The 20,785-nt window shown below is 36.6% G+C and overlaps 1 protein-coding gene across 7 annotated transcripts in view; it reads left to right on the top strand.

Annotated features, from left to right (window-relative positions):
* Nucleotides 1-20,785, top strand: part of itga9 (integrin, alpha 9) — a 198,593-nt gene that overhangs the window by 24,635 nt on the left and 153,173 nt on the right. For all 7 annotated transcript variants that reach the window (XR_015505039.1, XR_015505041.1, XR_015505040.1 and 4 more), the window contains 2 exon segments: nt 9,868-9,991; nt 17,973-18,040. Coding sequence is in view for 3 of the 7 variants with exons in the window: in XM_087277709.1 (XP_087133835.1) it covers nt 9,868-9,991; nt 17,973-18,040 (192 nt within the window). In the remaining 4 variants the exon portion in view is untranslated.

Below are 20,785 nucleotides of genomic sequence, written 5' to 3'. Positions count from 1 at the left end.
GGTCTGACAGCAGCAAGGACACTTACAGTACTGATATATTCAAATCAAAGAAGGCTTGGGAGAGATGACAGGTTATAGGAGTTGCTGTAATGATGGTAATTTTGGTTGGTAGATTAGTGTTTACCAGTCACGACCGGATTAAACACATGGGCATTCGGGCTCATGTCCAGGAGCACCATGTGCTGAGGAAACACCAACACAGGCCGGGCTGTATAAATGTTTTTTAAATGGCAGTTGATGTGGCACAACAAATAAACACGTGGCGTAGCTCACAAAGTTTGTTTTTAAGGACAAACTATTGTATTTCTGGGCAAAATTTTAAAGGGAATGCTTACATTTATTCACCAAGGATGTATTAGGCTAATCTGAAAGTGATGACAAAGATATTTTTGATTGAGGGAATATGCTTGATCCTCCCTGAAGGACATTAAAACAAGATGTATGGGGGTCTGCCCTTTAATCACAAGAAATTGCTTTCTCTGATCTATATCTTAAATATTAATAATTAAAAATGTACATTATAAATAAACAATTGATCCCCCTATAATGGTTTACACCAATGTGAATGCAAATCGCGCCAATCAATGCTAGGAAAAAAATCAGAAGCATTCAACTGTCTGAAACTGGCAGTTCTGGAGCACCAACAGACAAGTATTCACAAAACACGTTTCTTGTTAGATAGGTGTTTATATCTGCATGTGGCCTAACAAAAAAGAAAAAGTTTGACCTACAGTAACCTCTAAGGGTGCTTTCACATCTGTAGTTCGCTTCATTTGGTCCAGATCAAGGGCAATAAATGATACATTGTTGCATTTTCTGCTGTCTTTAGGTCGTTTTCACACCACACTGCTGGCTTTGGTCCGAACCAGTTGAAACGAACCACATTGCAGTCATGTGACAAAATCCACATCTCTCATTGGCCAGATGTTGTTGAACATATATTTCCTAAACTGCTTATTAATTGGTCAGAATTCATGTGTGGCAAAATCCCAATGAACTCCCGCTAGAAAAACAAAACCGGCAGACAAAATATGTCATTTTTACTATGGAGGGACGACTGACTGATTGTATCCCTGCTTTAGACAAACTATACATTTCGAGAGTGAAGCGCGTCCGCGGCTGTATTAAAACAGTGTTTTAATGCATCGCTCGACACTTCAGGAGGAGGCGTGAATTAATTTAGCTAAACTGCGACATGATCATCTTGCGGAAATGTTACCAACGATCCATCAGGTACTGTTTTTCCCTGTCTCTGTTGGTAAAGTGCTGTCAACAAATATTTTTCCTCCATATCCCATAATACACTGCGCATCAGCCTACGGCAGCTGGATTAGTCCTTTTTGCGGTTGAACCTGTTTTAGTACGGATCATATTCTCACCACAAACGAACCGCTCCAGGGTTCGTTTGAAAGCGTAACGTTTTGGTCCGTTTTTGGTGCGCACTCGAGTACGATTGCTTCATTCACACCTGCCCAAACGAACCGCAGAGAAAACGAACTCTTGTGCGATTCAATCGAACTAAATAAGGCAGGTGTGAAAGCACCCTAAAATAGTCTCCAAGTATCCCTCAAAATACTGAAAACCTATACATTTTATTAATAAATTAGATGTCATCTAAATACATTCATGAATTTGATTCACTGAAGCATGTATTACCAACTACCGAAAAAAAGATAACTAAGGCACTCTGCGCTGGACTTTAGAGCACCTTTTAGTTGGTGAATGGCGCGATCTATTTCAGTTCCTCAAAATAGCAATGCATCAGCAATGCGCCTTAACACACCGCCTTTCTAGACCAGCAAAGTGGCGCAAATGGATTTGCTAATTAAACAGTGAAACGCAAAACATGAACATAATTAGTGCTGCGCTTGTCTGAAAGTAGCAACAAATCTTGCCATACATGCTTTGTGCCTTTTTTGCACCGGGTGTATGAAAGGGCCCTTAAAGACCAAGTTAGGTTAACAAGGCAAGCGATTTGTTCTATAGCAAACTTTAATATTTAAAAAATTTAGATTTCTTAATTGGGTTAATAAAATTGACCTTAAAATTATAAAAGAAAAAAGAAATAGTGTGAAATTGTTCTTGGTCTGATAAACATCTCTTGGGAAATGTTTGAAAAATTTTTTAAAATGTCACAGGAGCTATGAACTGATGCAAAGATATGCACGTAAATAAAATAAATGCATTTTATTTTGTATATTGTTTACCATAAATGAGTTTTGATTAATAAAATTAGCATTTTTTGCATTTTTTTCCAAACCTGCATGCATGCAAAATATATTTATTTAACCTGAAAGTGCTTCAGAAGTTATTCATAGATGTATATACAATGTGCATGCATGACCCACCGCAACAAATAGTTCTGTTTTAAAGTAGTCACGTTTACATGTAAGGCATGTAAGAGAGCTGTTGGACAGATGTGGTCTTCAGTCAGCCAATCATCTCTCAGCTTGATCAGAAACATGATTACCCTGTGATCCACGGTGACTCAGAGTCTCTGAGGAGTAAAAAAAAAGCACTTCTCAAACTCATTCTTGATTTAGTTAAGCATTGCGTATTTCATTACGTCTGTGCAGTTACGTCTTTCCCAATGCCGGCTGCCAGGGAATAAGCTGGAGTTTGTTCCTTTAGTTGTCATTAGGCTGTTTTATTGACGTTCAGCTGAAATGGTTATCGAAGCGTTTTAATTTTAGATGATAGTGGAAAAGCTGCCAGCACAGTAGAGATTCAGGCTTCAGGCTCTCAGAGTCACACAGACTCGCACTGTTTCTCAACACAACAATCGGTTGCCAGATAGTCATCTGACATCATGTGTGCGTGAGTCCATGTGGCTGTAATATCTTTAACTCTGCTGTTTATCTCAATGGCCTGTGCAAGAGACCAGCACAGAGAAACAGGAAGCTGAACTGTGTTTCGAAGAGAGTTTGGGAGGGAATTTGGGAATTAAACGGGTAAAGGAAAATTTGTGGCATGCGATTATTAATGAGCAAAACAGGTTCTGAATTTGCATGTTGTTGTTATTTATTCTCCGTGGAGCAATGACTGGATAAAGCAACTGTTTGCACTGCAGTGTTCATTAGATGTTTTTGTGTTTGTAAAGCAATTCACTTGCATGCAAAATACTAATTTCAAAAACCTAAACCCTAGAATTGCACTTTTTTTCGGTCTGTACAGTTTGTGCTGTGGACATCATCAACCAACCCAGGCTCATTGGAATTATGTGCCCACAGCTAAATTTTTGAGAACCAAGAAATATGTACCCGGGGCTACATCTTTTTACAGTTTTTGTTTCCACAAATCCACTAGTGTACATTTTTGACAATCTCAAATAAATTACTGGGGCATGTTTTCTCACATAAGCCATTTCTTGTAAATCCACCAGAGGCCATTGTGTACTTTTTTGTGTACATACTTCAAGAGACTTAGATATGCTTAGCATTATAGCAGGTTTGGCATGCTGTCCTGGGAGAGAACCCTGAGCTCTGATATATTTGATTGCAGGTCAATAAGCATATCAGAGGATCCGAGATCAGGAAGGTCTCGATAGTTTCTAAAAAGGGGGAGAAAAAAAAGAAAAAAAGGGAGGAGATGGGGTGGAAGGGGGGATTCTTCCGAAACTAAGATAGGTAAAAAGGTTATGAAGTGATCCATTTATAGTAGGCTAGGATTACTCGGATTGGATTATTACTGATTACAAATGAGTGGCCAGCTGTGCTCAATCATATCACGTGCTCCTCTCGAAATTAGTTTATAAAACATCACTTCTTCCACACTTCCATGAGAGAAGCTGATTGGCTTATATAGTGTTTATATTATTCGCGATGACATATATTTTAAGCAATTAGCACAGTAGCAGGTTTCATTTTGAATTTGCGCATAATGCAAACACTAAGATGCAAAGCAATAAAAAAGGTTTATGTAATAAGACAAAATGTGCTTATACTACGATGTATACAGATTTACCAAATAAATTCCAGCACAATTAAAAGTCATGTGATTTTGTTAAAACAGATCATGTGATGGAGATTATGTGTGATGGGACACATTAATGGACTAACCAGCAGTTCCAGCACATTGTAAAACATTTGAAATGTTATTTGGCTCATTCTTAAATCACTCAGCCAAAGTCTGTCATCACAGTGCTTCAGTATTATTATTATAACATTATTATTATTCCCTCCAGAATTGTCTTGAGCATTTATTTGCGCTCTCAAAGTGCATCTCACATCTCCAAAACCCCTCACAATTATTGCGTTTTCATCTTTATATTTTTGACTAGCAAGTATTTTATTGTAGAAGATATACAGCGCTCAGCATAATTGACTACGCCCCATTAAAAAAAAAAAAAGAATATTTTTATTTTATTTCTCTGTGAATATAGGCAATGTATTTTAATGCATTTAAACAAAACAGATTTATTAAACAGATATATTTATTAAAATAATATTTTAGTCACCAAACATATTCAGAAATTGAAAGATAATACAATTAATTTCAAGCAAATCATTGCAAAAATAAAATACAACCTACAAAATTTCATTTTTTTAATTTTATTTGTTTTGCTTCTCTTGATTTTTCCTCTTTTTTTAAATTTGTATTTAATATTTTTCTATAACATAAATTTGGCTGTACTAGTTTTTGTATAAGTTATTTTGTTAGATTACTTCTAAATTTGGCTTCAGTACTGACTAATCTAATGTATATGCACACATATAATGTTGTAAAGCTTCCTAAAATATGAATTTAAAAGAGAGATTTGTGAGGGGTGTACTTATATATGCTGAACATTGTATAAAAGACATGCAGCTTATCCTGTCGCAGAATTACGCTTTCTATTTATATTTGGCACCATTTTATTGAAGTGATGATTTTGTTCTGTTTGACTCATTGTAAACACTGCATTATTTGCAAATCTTTTATGTGCTATTTTCAGTTTTGCACATACAGTAAATTCAATATGCATATTTGCATGAAAACAGCTATTGTTTGTAAATCCCAGTATTTTAACAACATTATGAAATAAAATTCAGTAGAACAATAAGGAAAAAATAGGTATGAATTAGGGATGTAACAATATTGTAAATACTGTCATACCGCAATAGTAATTTTTTTCAATATTACCGTAGGCGCATGACTCAATAAAACCATATTTCAGAGAAAAGTTTGCTTAGGCGAATGAAGCGAACGGGAGGTAGCGGGAACTACAATTCCCATCAGCCTAGGCGTGGTCATCATCCTTTGCGGTCTGTTGTCACTACAGATCCAGTAATGCGGAAATGGAGTGTGCTGCTAGTAGCGGGGAAGAAAAAGATCTGGAAATGATCGAACCTAAAGCGGGTTTTAAATCGGATGTGTGGAAGAATTTCGGTTTCTTTCTAAAAAGATACGAAAAAGGAGAAAAGGTGACAGACAAAGAAAAAAGCAGTATGCAGGCACTGCCAGACTGTGGTGAAATATAAGTCGGGGAATACGACTAAAAACAGTCATGAGGACTGCAGAACACAGCACACTTGTTAGATTGATGCAGACATTAGCCCCTTTCACACAGTGATACCGGTAAATATCTGGAAAATTTCCGGAAAGACTTTACCGGTATATTGAAAAAAGCGCTGTTCACACAGGCAAGGATGTTATGGAACTTTTCCGGAAAAGAGCATTCACACATCCACTCCAAAATACCGGTAAATTCTGACATCACTCACCACAAATGAGCTTTAAACGCCTGCGCTTGTATTAGTAAACATTTGACTAAATTACAAACTCTGTGGATGATCAATATGGTGAACAACTTTCGCAGGATCACTTTCGCATGTCGAGATGTTCATAATATGTGCGTGTGCTGGCGCTCACAGGCTGTTTCACAGGCACACGCAAAGCTTGAAGGTAAACAAACAACGGCTTATCATAAGCATCTCATCGATGATTATTTACACAGGTGGCATTAAGAAGAACATATAAACGTGATCTGACTAACTTCTAGCAGCTAAATGTATCTGGAAAAATATTCAAAGGCTTTTATCCTCACAAACTGTGCGGACGTAAATGCGTCTGACTGTTGTGATTGGCTAAAGCAGACGTCTCACGTCAGCACGTTCTAGACATGCACGCGCTCATTACGGCAATCTTCCTTCTGCATTCACACAGCGCAGCATTCCGGCTAATTGCCGGCAATTTTCCGGAAAGGTCTGTATGTGTGAAAGGGGCTATTGACTTGTACCGCAAAGAAACCTCTATCTCACTCATGGCTTGTCCTCTCAAGTGCTGGAAAGACAAATGCACAACGTTACCCACTGCTGTCAACCTTGGCTAAATCATATCTCTCTGTCCCAGAAACCTCAGTCCCAAATGAGAGGGCTTTTGCAGGGGACATGCCCAGAGATCCCAGCTTTTACCAGATTATAGTTATATGATAATTTTCCTTAAAAAACCCATCTCTATCTAAGTGAGTGAGTGATGAAATGTTGAATGTGATGAGTTTTCAACAATACTAAATTGAAACTTTATTTTTTATATGGTTTAATAGTTTTTTGTTATTAAAATTGAAAAATTGAAGTTCCTGTTTCGAAACATACAGATAGATGGCTAATTTGTATGTCATTGATATGTTCAGTGCTAAGGTAAATAAACACTTTTGGCACTTTTTTCGAGTCTTTTCATTAGTTTTGTTTTTCCTGTAAATTATTCAGTAAATACCGTACCGTGCCATTCATACCGAGGTATAATCGTACCGTGAAATTCTGATACCCTTACATCCCTAGTATGAATGCATTGGCTCCTTTGGCTTCTTTAACAATCTTAAGTTCATCCAAAACTTCAGCACTATTCTCCTTTGCAAAAACCTCCTTGAGGGATTTCCTTCATGTAATGCAGCAGCGCTTACATGTGATCCTGTGTTCTGATCCTCTGTCTCTGACCTCTTTGCCTTCTCTCTGTCTGTTGTTTCTGTATTCTCAGCCCTGAGCGCTGCTGTTCTTGCAGAAATCAGAGCGTTTGAATGAAGATGCTCAGCTTTGCTAAAAACCGCCAGCTCCTCTCAGAGGACACAGAAGATCCACAGACTTGTTTGGTTTCACAGCTTAATTTGGCTCTGCGATGAAAGAGGCTTTGTCTGTGTGTATCCCGTTTGCAATTACCATGCTGATGGTGCAGTTTCACATCTGACGTGTGTGCTATGTACTGTATAAGGATTAACTGAAAACAGGCCAACAAATTATTAGAAAATAGTACACAGCCATGGCGGAGCTGGTGTTGTTAGTCTGAAAGTTTTTTGTGAGAAGTTCAAATGTGTGTATTAATACAAAAACATACACAATTATTAGCCAATGAGACCCATTTTCAGATGTTGTAATTCAATTACTTGTCAGGTTTTTGTCCTCAAATCCTGTGTGTAAGATTAGTTTCTTACGCATCTCATGCAATGCTTTAGTTTTGCTGGGATTTTTGACTGTTGTATCTGTGAAATAACTCAAATCATTCAGCGTAGTGATATGGTGTAGAGTTGTAATGCTTTTAAAACCTGCTGGATCTACTTTAGCTGTGTTAAAAAAAAAAATCTGTAAAATTTATGGTGAAAATCCAGCAGATGTGATTGCCAGTTTTTCACCTTTCAAAAATATGGTACAAACCAGTGGTGTAGTCCTTGCTATATGCACGTATACTCAGTATGCCTACTTTTTTTCCACGAGCTGTTTGGGTATTACAACTTCTGAGGATCAATAGTTGCGTATACCCTCGATACACTCACTTGTTTTGGTTATTAGACTCCCCTAATTTATGTGTATTCGTGTCTCCTTTAACTGTCTACTAAATGTATTTTTAAACTTGCATCTTAATCTGTTGCAATAGGTGCATTTGTTTAATTTGCGCCATTCCCTGCCCCCTGACAACCGCAGCAGCTGAGAGAATTTCGTGAGAATTTTTCGAAGATCTCAACAAATCAGCTGAATCATGTCTTGCTGAAACTTTCAAGTAAATTTAAAAACAGCATGGGTGCTCCTTAGCACTCCTATATTTCTATTCGAGCCGACCTGAAACTATTGCGATTACTGTTTTCAACTCGTTTTTCATTTAGTCAGCAAACCACAGCTGTGCAGACCGTGAGCACAAGGTGTGTTTACCGATAGATTGTTGGAATATCTGCATATTATTGTGTACATATAATTAGGCTCATACATTTACATGCAGCTCGATATAATCAGCCAATCTTCGGGTCTGCTGGGGTCACTATTAGCTAAGCATAATCGAATTGGGATTAAAATGCATAAATTTAAGTATTTTTAAATGGGTAGTTTACCCAAAAAAATGAAAATTGTCATCATTTACTCAAACTTAACTTGCTCCAAGATATTTTGAAGAAAGCTGGACACCTGTAAACGTCAGCCCCTTTCACACATACAGACCTTTCCGAAAAATTGCCGGCAATTTTCCGGAAAGGTCTGTATGTGTGAACAGGTCCTTTTTGAAAATACTGGTAAATTCGTTCTGGCTATTTTCCGGAAAGAGAAGTTGTAACATTGCTGCGCTGTGTGAATGCAGAAGGAAGATTCCCGTAATAAGCGCGTGCACATCTAGAACGTGCTGACGTGAGACGTCTGCTTTAGCCAATCACAACAGTCAGACGCATTTACGTCCGCGCGGTTTGTAAGAATAAAAGCCTTTGAATATTTTTCCAGACACATTTAGCTGCTAGAAGTTAGTCAGATCACGTTTATATGTTCTTCTTAATGCCAACTGTGTAAATAATCATCGATGAGATGCTTATGATAAGCCGTTGTTTGTTTACCTTCAAGCTTTGCGTGTGCCTGTGAAACAGCCTGTGAGCGCCAGCACACGCACATATTATGAACATCTCGACATGCGAAAGTGATCCTGCGAAAGTTGTTCACAATATTGATCATCCACAGAGTTTGTAATTTAGTCAAATGTTTACTAATACAAGAGCAGCCGTTTAAAGCTCATTTGTGGTTAATGATGTCAGAATTTACCGCTATTTTGGAGTGGATGTGTGAATGCTCTTTTCCGGAAAATTTCCGTAACGTCCTCGCCTGTGTGAACAGCGCTTTTTTGAATATACCGGTAAAGTCGTTCCGGAAATTTTCCAGATATTTACCGGTATCACTGTGTGAAAGGGGCTATTGACTTCCACAGTTTTTATTTTCTTCTTCTGTGGAAATCAATAGTTATAGAAGTCAATATATATATATATACTTTTAAAATTTGGGTTGGGTGGGTAATAGTACACCACCATTTTTTTAGGACTACACCACTGGTACAAACCATAAAAGAAAATTTTATGGTAAGCTACTGTATTCCATTAATTTATAGTGTTAATACAAGCACTAATATCTACACATCATATCTTTTGTTTCACAGACAGATATGTTAACACAGATATCCTAAAACAACCATAAACATATGGTGATAAGAAAGTCATATAATGAACTAATGCTCAACACAATCTTTTCCCACAAGCAGAGAAACATGCTAATATAGAGAGGCTCTCAGTGTCATTCACACAACTACCAAACACCATCATGCTCACACACATTAAGTCATGGAATAAACATTATTTATCAACATTACATGTTACATAAAAATTTAATGCACATCACTGATTGGGAAAAAACTAAAGAGAACTGAAGTTGTATAAAAAAAAACGCATAAAAAGTAAAGAGTAATGCTGGGAAAGTCAATAACGGTTCTACTGTGGAAATGTACTGTTTGCCAAATTAGGGATTATTTTATGGACTTTTTTTTTTTTAACAGTGTACAATGTTCATCAGCCAATCAGAATTAAGCTATCAACTACTCAATAACGCTTGATTTTGACTGTATATTCAATATCTTTTTTTCTGTTATGGTCTGCAGGCCTGCGCTCATCGCTGGAAGAATGTATACTATGAATCCGAGTATATTCTCCCCCACGGCTACTGCTCCATCATCCCAGCCAATCTTCAGGGCAAATCACAGCCTCTCATTCCGTGCTATGAAGGTAGGACTATCACTTTAAATCTCCCCAATAGTCTAGACCAGGGGTCACCAATCTTGGTCCTGGAGGGCCGGTGTCCCTGCAGGGTTTAGCTCCAACTTGCCTCAACACACCTGCCTGGGTGTTTCAAGTATACCTAGTAAGACCTTGATTAGCTCGTTCAGGTGTGTTTGATTAGGGTTGGAGCTAAAATCTGCAGGACGCCGGCCCTCCAGGAACAAGTTTGGTGACCCCTGGTCTAGACTCTCCATTAAATAATATGTAAAAAAAAGTAATATTAATTTTTTTTGTAAATGTATAAAATGTAAAATTATGATATAATAAACTGTATTTTAATAAGTAAAGTATTATATATAATATGTTTTATAGATTAGAATGTTTTTTTGTACTGGAGCACAAGAGTAAAACACTGAAAAAGAAAAGTGTTGCACTATTTTATTTCATTTAGTTTAGTCAATTTTTAGATGGTATTTATAATTAGTTGAACTTAGATTTACACTCACCGGCCACTTTATTAGGTACACCTTTCTAGTACCGGGAAAATATCCCCCACACTATTACACCACCACTACCAGCCTGAACTGTTGATACCAGGCAGGATGGATCCATGCTTTCATGTTGTTGACGCCAAATTCTGACGCGACCATCCGAATGCTGCAGCAGAAACCATGACTCATCAGAGCAGGCAACGTTTCTGCAATCTTCTATTGTCCTGTTTTGGTGAGCCTGTGTCAATTGTAGCAGGCCCGGCACTAACCAATGTGGTGCCCTAGGCAAGATTTCAGTTGGCGCCCTGTCACATCGCAGTAAATTCCACTGCTAATGTATAATCATTAGAAACTAAATAGCTTTTTGATCGACTTCTACAAGCTGGGAAAACGTCAGATAAATATGCCAATGCATTTAACATTATTGCTGAATAGATTTAATATTTACACATTTGATTGAGGAAGGAATGATGGGGATAGTTACATTACTATTACTATTTTCCATAACATCTATGCCCTTCCATAACATTAGCTGACGTTAAATCTAGCAAATAGCATTATAGCTATTTATTGATTAGCAATTTGTCAAGGTTGGGATGTAAAAAATATTGGACAACAAATAGCTTCAAATGATAGAATACATAGCAAACATAAGAAAATATTGACAATAAAATAAAAGGTTTAGCCTAATAAAATCAATTGCCTATAAAGAAATTAAATAAAGCTATACAATCCATTTCACTTTTAATACTATTTGCATATTGATTAAAGTTACTATAGTTATTTAGTAAAGAGCAAATTAATCTCTCATTGTGTATTGTTTGATAACAGAGGTGTTAATGTAAGAATGCACAGATCTATAATGAAAGCATTCGACTACTTTAGTAACTGTTGTGCTCATTTAAGAGAAAATTAGTTGTGTTTAAAATAAAACACGCAGCACGGACATGTTGACAAATTATTTTAAGTGTATTTGTCTGTTTAAACACACACCCAAATCACCAAAGTATCGCTAACTTAGCACGGTTAAATTGGTTTTGTTTTCGATATTCCTGACACATTCAGTTATAGACGGCAATAACTCGAAAAACTCTTACCCTAAAAAGATCTAAAGTGTGTTTCCTACAAAAAGATAAAGCTGGTTATGTTTCGCAGCTGTCTTTTTCTTTTTTTTTCGCTCGACATTACGAGCACTGCTTCGTTTACGCCCTCGCATTATGCGTTTAGCTGGGAGAGCTCGCGCTGAGCAGAGCAAAAATAAATAAATAAAAAATTGTACAGCGCCCTTAGCATTGGCCAATACTGGAAATACTCAGATTTAATTTTAAAAATTTAAAGGAAAAATATATCATAAGTAATAGTTATAGTTAATAGTAATAATAAATAAATATTAAGTTATTATTGGTTTTTGATGTTAATTATGTCTTAAAATGATAAAGTTGTATTAAAGATCATTGATGGTATTTTCTGTTATTCTGCTATGCGTGCATGTGTTTGTGGTAGTAATCATATTACATTACTGATACTTAAAATTGGTCGTTTGAACAAACCTCTAACCCTACATTTTACCATAATTACACCACACTTCAATTAATGAAAAGGCTATTTCTCCATGTGGTCAGAGTCTCTTCCCTGAAGCGTCGTAATGGACTCAAATGAAGTGAACTGTTAGAAGTAGATTGAAACTGATCCTGGTAATTCACTCCACACACCAGCTGAAATTGTGCTTTAGTTACGATATGGTCAACGTACAGTTGAAGTCTGAATTATCAGCCCCCCTGTATATTTTTATCCCCTATTTCTGTTTAATGGAAAGACGATTTTTTTTAACACATTTCTAAACATAATAGTTTCAATAACTAATTTCCAATAACTGATTTCTTTTATCTTTGCCATGATGGCAGTACATAATGTTTGACTAGATATTTTTCAAGATGCTAGTATTTAGCTTGAAGTGACATTTAAAGGCGTAATTAGGTTATTTAGGCAGGTTAGGCTAGTTAGGCAAGTCATTGTGTAACAGTGGTTTGTTTTATAGACAATCAAAAACAAATATTGCTTAACGGGGCTAATAATATTGACCTTAAAATGGGCTTTACAAAACTTTAAACTGCTTTTATTCTAGCCTAAATAAAACAAATAAGACTTTCTCCAAAAGAAAAAATATTATCAGACACACTGTGAAAATTTCCTTGCTCTGTTAAACATCATTTGGGAAAAAATAATTCTGACTTCAACTGTATATTGAATCTAAGACATTGTGAGGTCCATGCTGATTATAGCAGGAGAAGTTCTGGTCTTCATCACAGTCTTGAAGACCAGCAAACGCGAGCTACTGTAATGACAGCCAAGTCTAGGCCTTGAACACGTTGGAAAGATGACACTGTTTATTGTGGCCCGTGTAGTCACGTTGAGTTATGGCGCCCTGAACTTCCTCCAAAGCCTCAGACTGATGTTGTCTGGCATCAAAGCGCTGCACCTCCAGAAATCAGAGAAGCAGCAGTTCCAGACACCGGAGGACAGAAATATGAGTCGAGAGTTTGGAGAACGCATTCAGAGTTTTGCAGATTCAATTCTGGCACATCACGCTTAGGTGGATGGTTTAATCTTACGATAAAAAAAACTAAACAATTTCTATACCAATCGATATCAAATGATACCTCCTCCCCCTTTAAATAAGTAAACATGTAATCAAAACTAATCATATTGATTTTGTTAGCTCACATTGCTAGTTTTGTGGTGAACAATTCATCTGTGCATGTCATTAAGAAAAAAAAAAGGTTTGCCCTTGTAATCTTTAGTTGAAATCTGAAAATGCACTTCCTGTTTGTTTTATGGCGAGTTCAGACTGCACAATTTTCAAAGTAGTCAGGTCAGATGTTTTCACACTGCATGACTATCTGGGCTAGCGTTTCGTCGCTGCTATGTTCACACTGCAAGATCAATCGTTGACAGGGGGTTTCACACTACATGATTTTACAATTAGAAGTATCTCTGACAACTTTGTCGTGGTCCACAAACTACAGTTTATTCTCAATACCAAGTAAGCAAAGTTCGGACTTGCGTCCTTGGAAGTTCAGACTTGAAGAACGAACTCCCGAGGACGTGAGGACACAAGTCGGGTACTTCTTCAAATGGAACAGCAGTGTACTTTATAACGTCACTTACCTCACCATGGATTCATCAGTTTCACTATACATTAACAATAAAATGATTGAATTAATATTATATTAATTTTATAAATCTATATTTTTGATTTAAGAAACTGTACACATATATTCGTATAAATATGAATTAAAATGTGTTATTATACACTGACACTTGTCTTTGATTATCAGATTTATTAAACTACAATGGTAATTATACACACAATAAGAAATAAAGACATACACGATAAGAAATAAAGATTAGGTCAAACAATTCGGTAAACAAAGACAAACAGCGTACAACATGGTAACGTAATTAAAGACAATTATAAAAGGTAACAAAATAATACTGCCAAAATAATACACCAGAGAACAATAATAGATGTATAAGACCAAAAACTGTCCGATATTCACAAGATGTATTAAATATCATGTTTTAACAACAATGGAGTGATGAGGTCCAGCGGTACGTCCGAGATGGACTGGCCGAAGTAAAGCAGCTCTGGCGGGGGAGCTGATGACAAAAACTAATCATATTGATTTTGTTAGCTCACATTGCTAGTTTTGTGGTGAACAATTCATCTGTGCATGTCATTAAGAAAAAAAAATGGTTTGCCCTTGTAATCTTTAGTTGAAATCTTAAAATGCACTTCCTGTTTGTTTTATGGCGAGTTCAGACTGCACAATTTTCAAAGTAGTCATGTCAGATGTTTTCACACTGCATGACTATCTGGGGCAGCATTCCGTCGCTGCTATGTTCACACAAAAGCTGATTAAATATGAGCTGATGACGGAGTCCGCATAAGCTGAGCCACATCGTTAAAGACGCGCTATCTTTGTGAATAAACTGCCGATTCGAGTTTAAAACAACTACATTCTCGCCTGAAAAACTCTTAAAACTTTATTTTGTGACACAGTAAAGGAGTATTTTTAAAACTGTGCGGGTTTCCTCCTCCGCCATTAGCGATTGCTGGTTACGCTGCAATGCATTCTGGGATACCTGAGCTTCGCAAGTTCGCACAAGTCACCTCTCGATGCATCCTTGGCCAAAGGGGCAGAGCAAGTACACATCCGGGAATTTCATCTGTATTTGGCAAGATGTGAACTTTGAATTGGAACAGTACTTTGGCGACGGTTGATGACGTTTCACGAGGACACAAGAACCCAAGTACAGACAAGAACGCATATTGAGAAACAGCCTATGTCTCACAACCAAACACCCGCAAGAAGTGACATGAAAACAATGAAAGGTCACGCAGTATATTTGTTATTAACTACAAAAAAGAGGAAGAAGTCTTTAATTTGAGGTATATACTTATTTTGCTCACCTGGGTTTTGAAGGGAATTAGCAGTTTCTCTTAAACTTCTTTCCTTTTTGGACTCTGTTATGGTATTGCTCAGATGATGAGTCAGACAGACATGGGTGCTCCTGCCAAATTTACACTAGTTTTCCCTCCATTTCTTAGGTCCAAATAGACAGAAAAAAGTGCTTTTAACTTTTCCCCCAACTTCCCACTGGACTTCAGATACCTACACTAGTGGATGCTGCTCTCTAGTTACCTAGGCTGTAGGTAATCGCCAGTGTAATCGTTAAATATCCGACGGGTGTCAACGACTCATCTGTGATTCTCTGTGTTTATACTTTCAAACTAATCAGTGAAATTTTAGTCATAATATATTTTAAGTTTTTTTTGGTTATTAATAAAACATTAACTATGACTTTTGCTTCAATAATTGCTTAATTTACTGCTTATTAATAGTTATTAATGTAGTAGTTGGGTTTAGGTATTGGATAGAATTAGTGATGTAGAATATGAACATGCAAAATATAATATAATATAATATAATATAATATAATATAATATAATATAATATAATATAATATAATATAATATAATATAATATAATATATACAGTTGAAGTCAGAACTACTAGCTACCCCTTTTGATTTGTTTTCTTTTTTAAATGTTTCCCAAAAGATGTTTCACAGAGCAAGGAAATTTTCACAGTATGCCTGATAATATTTTTTCTTTTGGAAAAAAATCTTATTTGTTTTATTTCGGCTAAAACAGGGGTCAGCAACCCGCGGCTCTAGAGCCGCATGTGGCTCTTTAGCGCTGCCCTTGTGGCTCCCTGGAGCTTTTTCAAAGATGTTTGAAAATACAAAAAGATGGGGGAGGTTAATATATTTTTTTGTTTTAATATGATTTCTATAGGAGGACAAACATTTTTAACGTTTTCAAATGCTGTCAAAGTGTGTAGAATTAATATTTAATTTCAACATTTCTGTCAACGAAGATTTGCGTCATAGCCTGCGACACACGTTTCTATCAGCAGGGTGGGATGCCAGGCAGGTGGCTGTTGTAAACAAACCAGGAGATAATAAAGCATGGAAAACTGTTCAAAGATGGTATGACATATTAGAACACCTATTTGCAAACTTTAAAAACAAAACCAAGATAATACAAAAAAATAAAGATATACCTTTCTCCACTAAGACAGTGAAGGAAAGGGCTATTAAAATGGTAGGTAACATCACCGATCAGCAAACCAAGGACATTAATTCAGGGGTATGTAAACCCCTGGGCCGCAAGAAGAATTATCAAATTAATAACACTAAAAGACAAGAGGCTGTGCTGAAGTGTTTTAATGACAACGAAATAAACACCAACCACCTGATTTCAGTGGCTATTTAATCATGAAGGCTCATTATGTATTTGTAGCCAATTTAGTCATTTTTATAGTAGGCTAATATAGCTAATATAGATACATACAGAATGTGTTTCCTTCATTATAAAGCTTATATAAGGCTTTAAATCTTTTGTGGCTCCAGACATATTTGTTTTTTGTTTTTTTGGTCCAATATGGCTCTTTCAACATTTTGGGTTGCCGACCCCTGGGCTAGAATAAAAGCAGTTTTTATTTTTTTTAAAACCATTGTTGGGACAAAATTATTATTATTTTTTTCGGTAGTCTACAGAACAAACCATCGTTATACAATAACTTGCCTAATTACCCTAACCTGCCTAGTTCACCTTATTAACCTAGTTAAGCCTTTAAATGTCACTTTAAGCTGTATAGAAGTGTCTTGAAAAATATCAAGTAAAATATTATTTACTGTTATCATGACAAAGAGAAAATAAATCTGTTATTAGAAATAGGTTTTTAAAACTATTATACTTAGAAATGTCCTGAAACAATCTTCCCTCCATTAAACAGAAATTGGGGGAAAAAAAATAAACAGGGGTGCTAATAATTCAGGGGGGCTAATAATTCTGACTTCAACTGTATATATATATATATATATATATATATATATATATATATATATATATATATATATACAGTTGAAGTCAGAATTATTAGCCCCCCTGAATTATTAGCACCCCTGTTTATTTTTTTCCCCCCAATTTCTGTTTTGGGAGAACAGAATATAATACTAATTAATAGTAAGAATTAAAACTTAATTCAAAGTGTTCTTAAATATTTTTTAAATATACAATAAATAAATAATACATTAAATAAAGCAATAATTATTGAAAACCTTTTTAGAAAGAAGTGTTGTTGAAAAATCTATCCCAGTGCAGTGCTTAACACCACACATTTCCAAGTGCATGACTGCTAACACATTTCCCCCCCTTATTTTTATACACTCTGAAATGAGTCAACATTATTTCCTGTCAGAATCAAGCACAGAAATGAACTCGCACTGAACCTCGAACGTTCCTTCAACAATGCCAATCGATATCTGTCAATATCACGCTCATGTTTATCGCTCCCCCAATCATGCATTACACTTCTGACAGATGTTATTACGGTATATTAAATTCTCCTCCTCCATCAGCATTGAGTTTCCTCATCCCAGTAGGATTCCTCCTATTTTACAAGATGTTTTGATTTTTGCTGCGGAAAGAGCGAAGGAGGTCATGAATTCTTGATCAGCGTTTGTTTCCGTGTTCAGCTCCCGACTTATTTATTTCCTTCCATATCTTTTCCAAACTCCAGTAAGTTGGCACTGGGGGCCTTCTGTATGTGTGTGTGTGTGTGTGTGCATTACAGGGGGATCCAAACCCAATATTTTCTGTAACCAGAGACACACACACACAGCAATCCCCCCATTTCTCAAAGCCCTCCAGAGTGTGAGTTTTTTGTTGCTGTTCGTTGGTTCTCAGTCTGTCTGTCGACCCCCAGATTCCTGTTGGATGGAGCTGCGACTTTGACTAGCTCCATATGGAATGTCGGAAGAGCTCCAGTAAATGCTGGCTCAGGCTCACAGCGAAATCATTTGTGGTCTGTTGTTTTTTTCCTTTCTCTTTCTCTTTCTCTCTCTCCCCCTACTCACTCTCGCAGACCATAAGAAGACCTATGGGGAAGAACATGGCTCGTGCCAAGCCGGGATCGCAGGCGTTTTCACTGAGGTCAGTAGAAGTACGAGCTTGTTACACGTTTCCACATGTGTGTGGCGCTTCAGGGCTTTGATTGCATGCGTTAACATAGACGTACAGCAGATGATTGAAATGGCTGATGTCTAGGGTTTTAAAGGAATAGCTCACACATGATTTACTCACCTTCATTTCAATCCTGCATGATGTATTTTGTTTTTATGATTTGTTTATTATGCAAATGGTTATCATACGCTACTTGATGAGCATCTGGATATTTTAAGTGTGCACAGTTCCATCATCTTAAGAACTAAAACAACATATTTAGTGCATCATCAACATTTTCATTACAGTCAAGCCTTAAATTATTCAGACCCCCGGCAAATTCTGACATAGTTACTTTTATTTATTTATATATTTATTTAATTTACTTAATTAATTAATTAATTAATTCATTCATTTATTTATTTATTTATTTATTTATTTATTTATTTATTTATTTATTTATATATATATATATATATATATATATATATATATATATATATATATATATTCTTATTTTTAATATATTTATTTATTTATGTATTTATTTATTTATGTATATATATATATATATATATATATATATATATATATATATTTTTTTTTTATCTATTTATATATATTTATTTAATTATTTTTAATAACACTGGCTTCCCCCAAAAGATAGTAAGATGATGTAAAAGAGGCATTGTGAATCGGCACCATATGTAACCCCCAGGCTCTGAGCTTGGATCGAACCGGCGAGTCTTTGCTTGGGAGTTGGTGGCTCAAACAAAGAGGCTAAAGACTATGGCCCCTAGCGTCTGTCGCTAAAGCACCATTTTTTATGATCAGTAGAGTCAGATTTACCTGCACAGCTCTTCACTAGCTGGCTTCTTTTACACTCACCTCCCTTAACCTCACTCCCATCCCGGACGAACCCCCATATGTAACCCACCGGTCCTAAGCACTCATCCCGCTCTAAGCTAGGATGGAACCGGTGACTCTTTGCATAGGAGTCGGTAACTCTAACAACGAGGCTAAAGACTATCGCCCCTAGCGGCTGTCACTAGATCACCTTTACCTGCACAGCCCTTCACTAGCTGGCCTCTGTTACACACACCACTTAAACCTCACTTGCATCCCGGACGAGCCCCCACATGTAACCCACCGGTTCTACTGCACCCATCCTGCTGTGAGCTGTAATGGAACTGGCGACTCCTTGTATGGGAGTCAGTTGCTCTAACGCAGAGGCCTAACAACCATGGCCTCTGTCACTAGAGCACATTTTGAAGTCAAAGGATTGAGGATTACCTTACTAGCTGGCTTCTGTTACGCTCACCCCCTAAACCTCCCTCCCGTCCTGGACTTCTGCCGCATACATATGCTCTGATGGAGCCTGCACGTGGTCGCATAGTCCTCGCTGTCACCGAAGCTAACACGCACCTCTCAAAAAACGCAACAACGCCTAGCGCAAGCTCTGTGATTGGTCGGCTTGTTAGCGCTGATGAGTGTGGGCGGAACGGAGAGCCACGCAAACCCGTTGGAGCAAGTGTTTACAAGTGTCGAGTCTGATGAAGGAGCTCCAGGTGGACAGTTTTGTTTTGTGTTTATCTTATGATTAAAGTTGTTGCATGTCCACCAGTTCTCACCTTAAAATGAGTGAGTTTGAGCCACTTGTAAACTAAGGTAGCGTTCAGAAAAAAACAAAACACCAGCGAAGAAATTCAACACAGAGGAACATAAAAACTTACTGCCAGCTAGTGTTTCAGAAGTGTTATTGCAGAGCAACAGAAACAGCATGCAGAAGTATAAATGCATGGGAATGTTCAAGATAGGCACCGTGGGTCACGCCGATTACTCAACGCAGAAACCAGGCTTAACACTCTGGTCTTACAGCACCCATCCTGCTCCAAGCTGGGTTAGAGCTGGCGACTCTTTGTGTGTGTGTTTGTGTGTGTGCGTGCGTGGGTGCATGTGTGCGTGCGTGTGTGTGTGTGTGTGCGTGTGTGCGTGCAATTCCATGCAAATGTCAACCTTGCCATGAAAAAAAATACGTTTTTTACCAAAATACAGAAACCATTTCTGGGTTTGTTGGGTGAGCAAGTATTGTACAGTACTATAAAAATACCTAAAAATGTCTCTGTCAATGTTTTCAAACTATTCTATGTGGTTTACAAAAGTCACACAAGTGGCAATTTTACATCTGTCACATCCATAACGGAGAGATGTCACGTCCATAACAACACTTTTTCCTCATAAATGTGAAAATATTCTATTAAATAAATCCAATCATTTTTGTTCTATAGAGAGCCATCTCTTATCCTTTTGATTATCATTGTTTTTTTTTTGGTTTGTTCAGTTTGAATCAACATAATTTCTACAAAGTATAATGTATACTGTAAACCCGCAGACTTTTTTTGTCACATCCAAAACGCATGTTTATTTTCCATATTTAAAGTACAAAACATGTTTACAGATTGATATTTTTCTAATCTCATAACTCTGTGATCAGTTGTTCTGGAAAAAACAAAACAAAAGTTTCAATATAATGTTAACATATACTTTTTATGCGAATTTATGTTTTGAGATTTTACTGCAAATGTCACATACATAACGCTGGAATTGCTCATATATATATATATATATATATATATATATATATATATATATATATATATATATATATATATATATATATATATATATATATATATATATATATATATATATATATATATAAATTATTAAAAATCT

Source organism: Danio rerio, chromosome 13 (genome assembly GCF_052040795.2).
Source record: "Danio rerio strain M-AB ecotype USA chromosome 13, GRCz13ab, whole genome shotgun sequence".
Lineage (NCBI taxonomy): Eukaryota > Metazoa > Chordata > Actinopteri > Cypriniformes > Danionidae > Danio > Danio rerio.
Note: the sequence above shows the minus strand (reverse complement) of the source record. Positions and strands in the feature narration are given on the sequence as shown.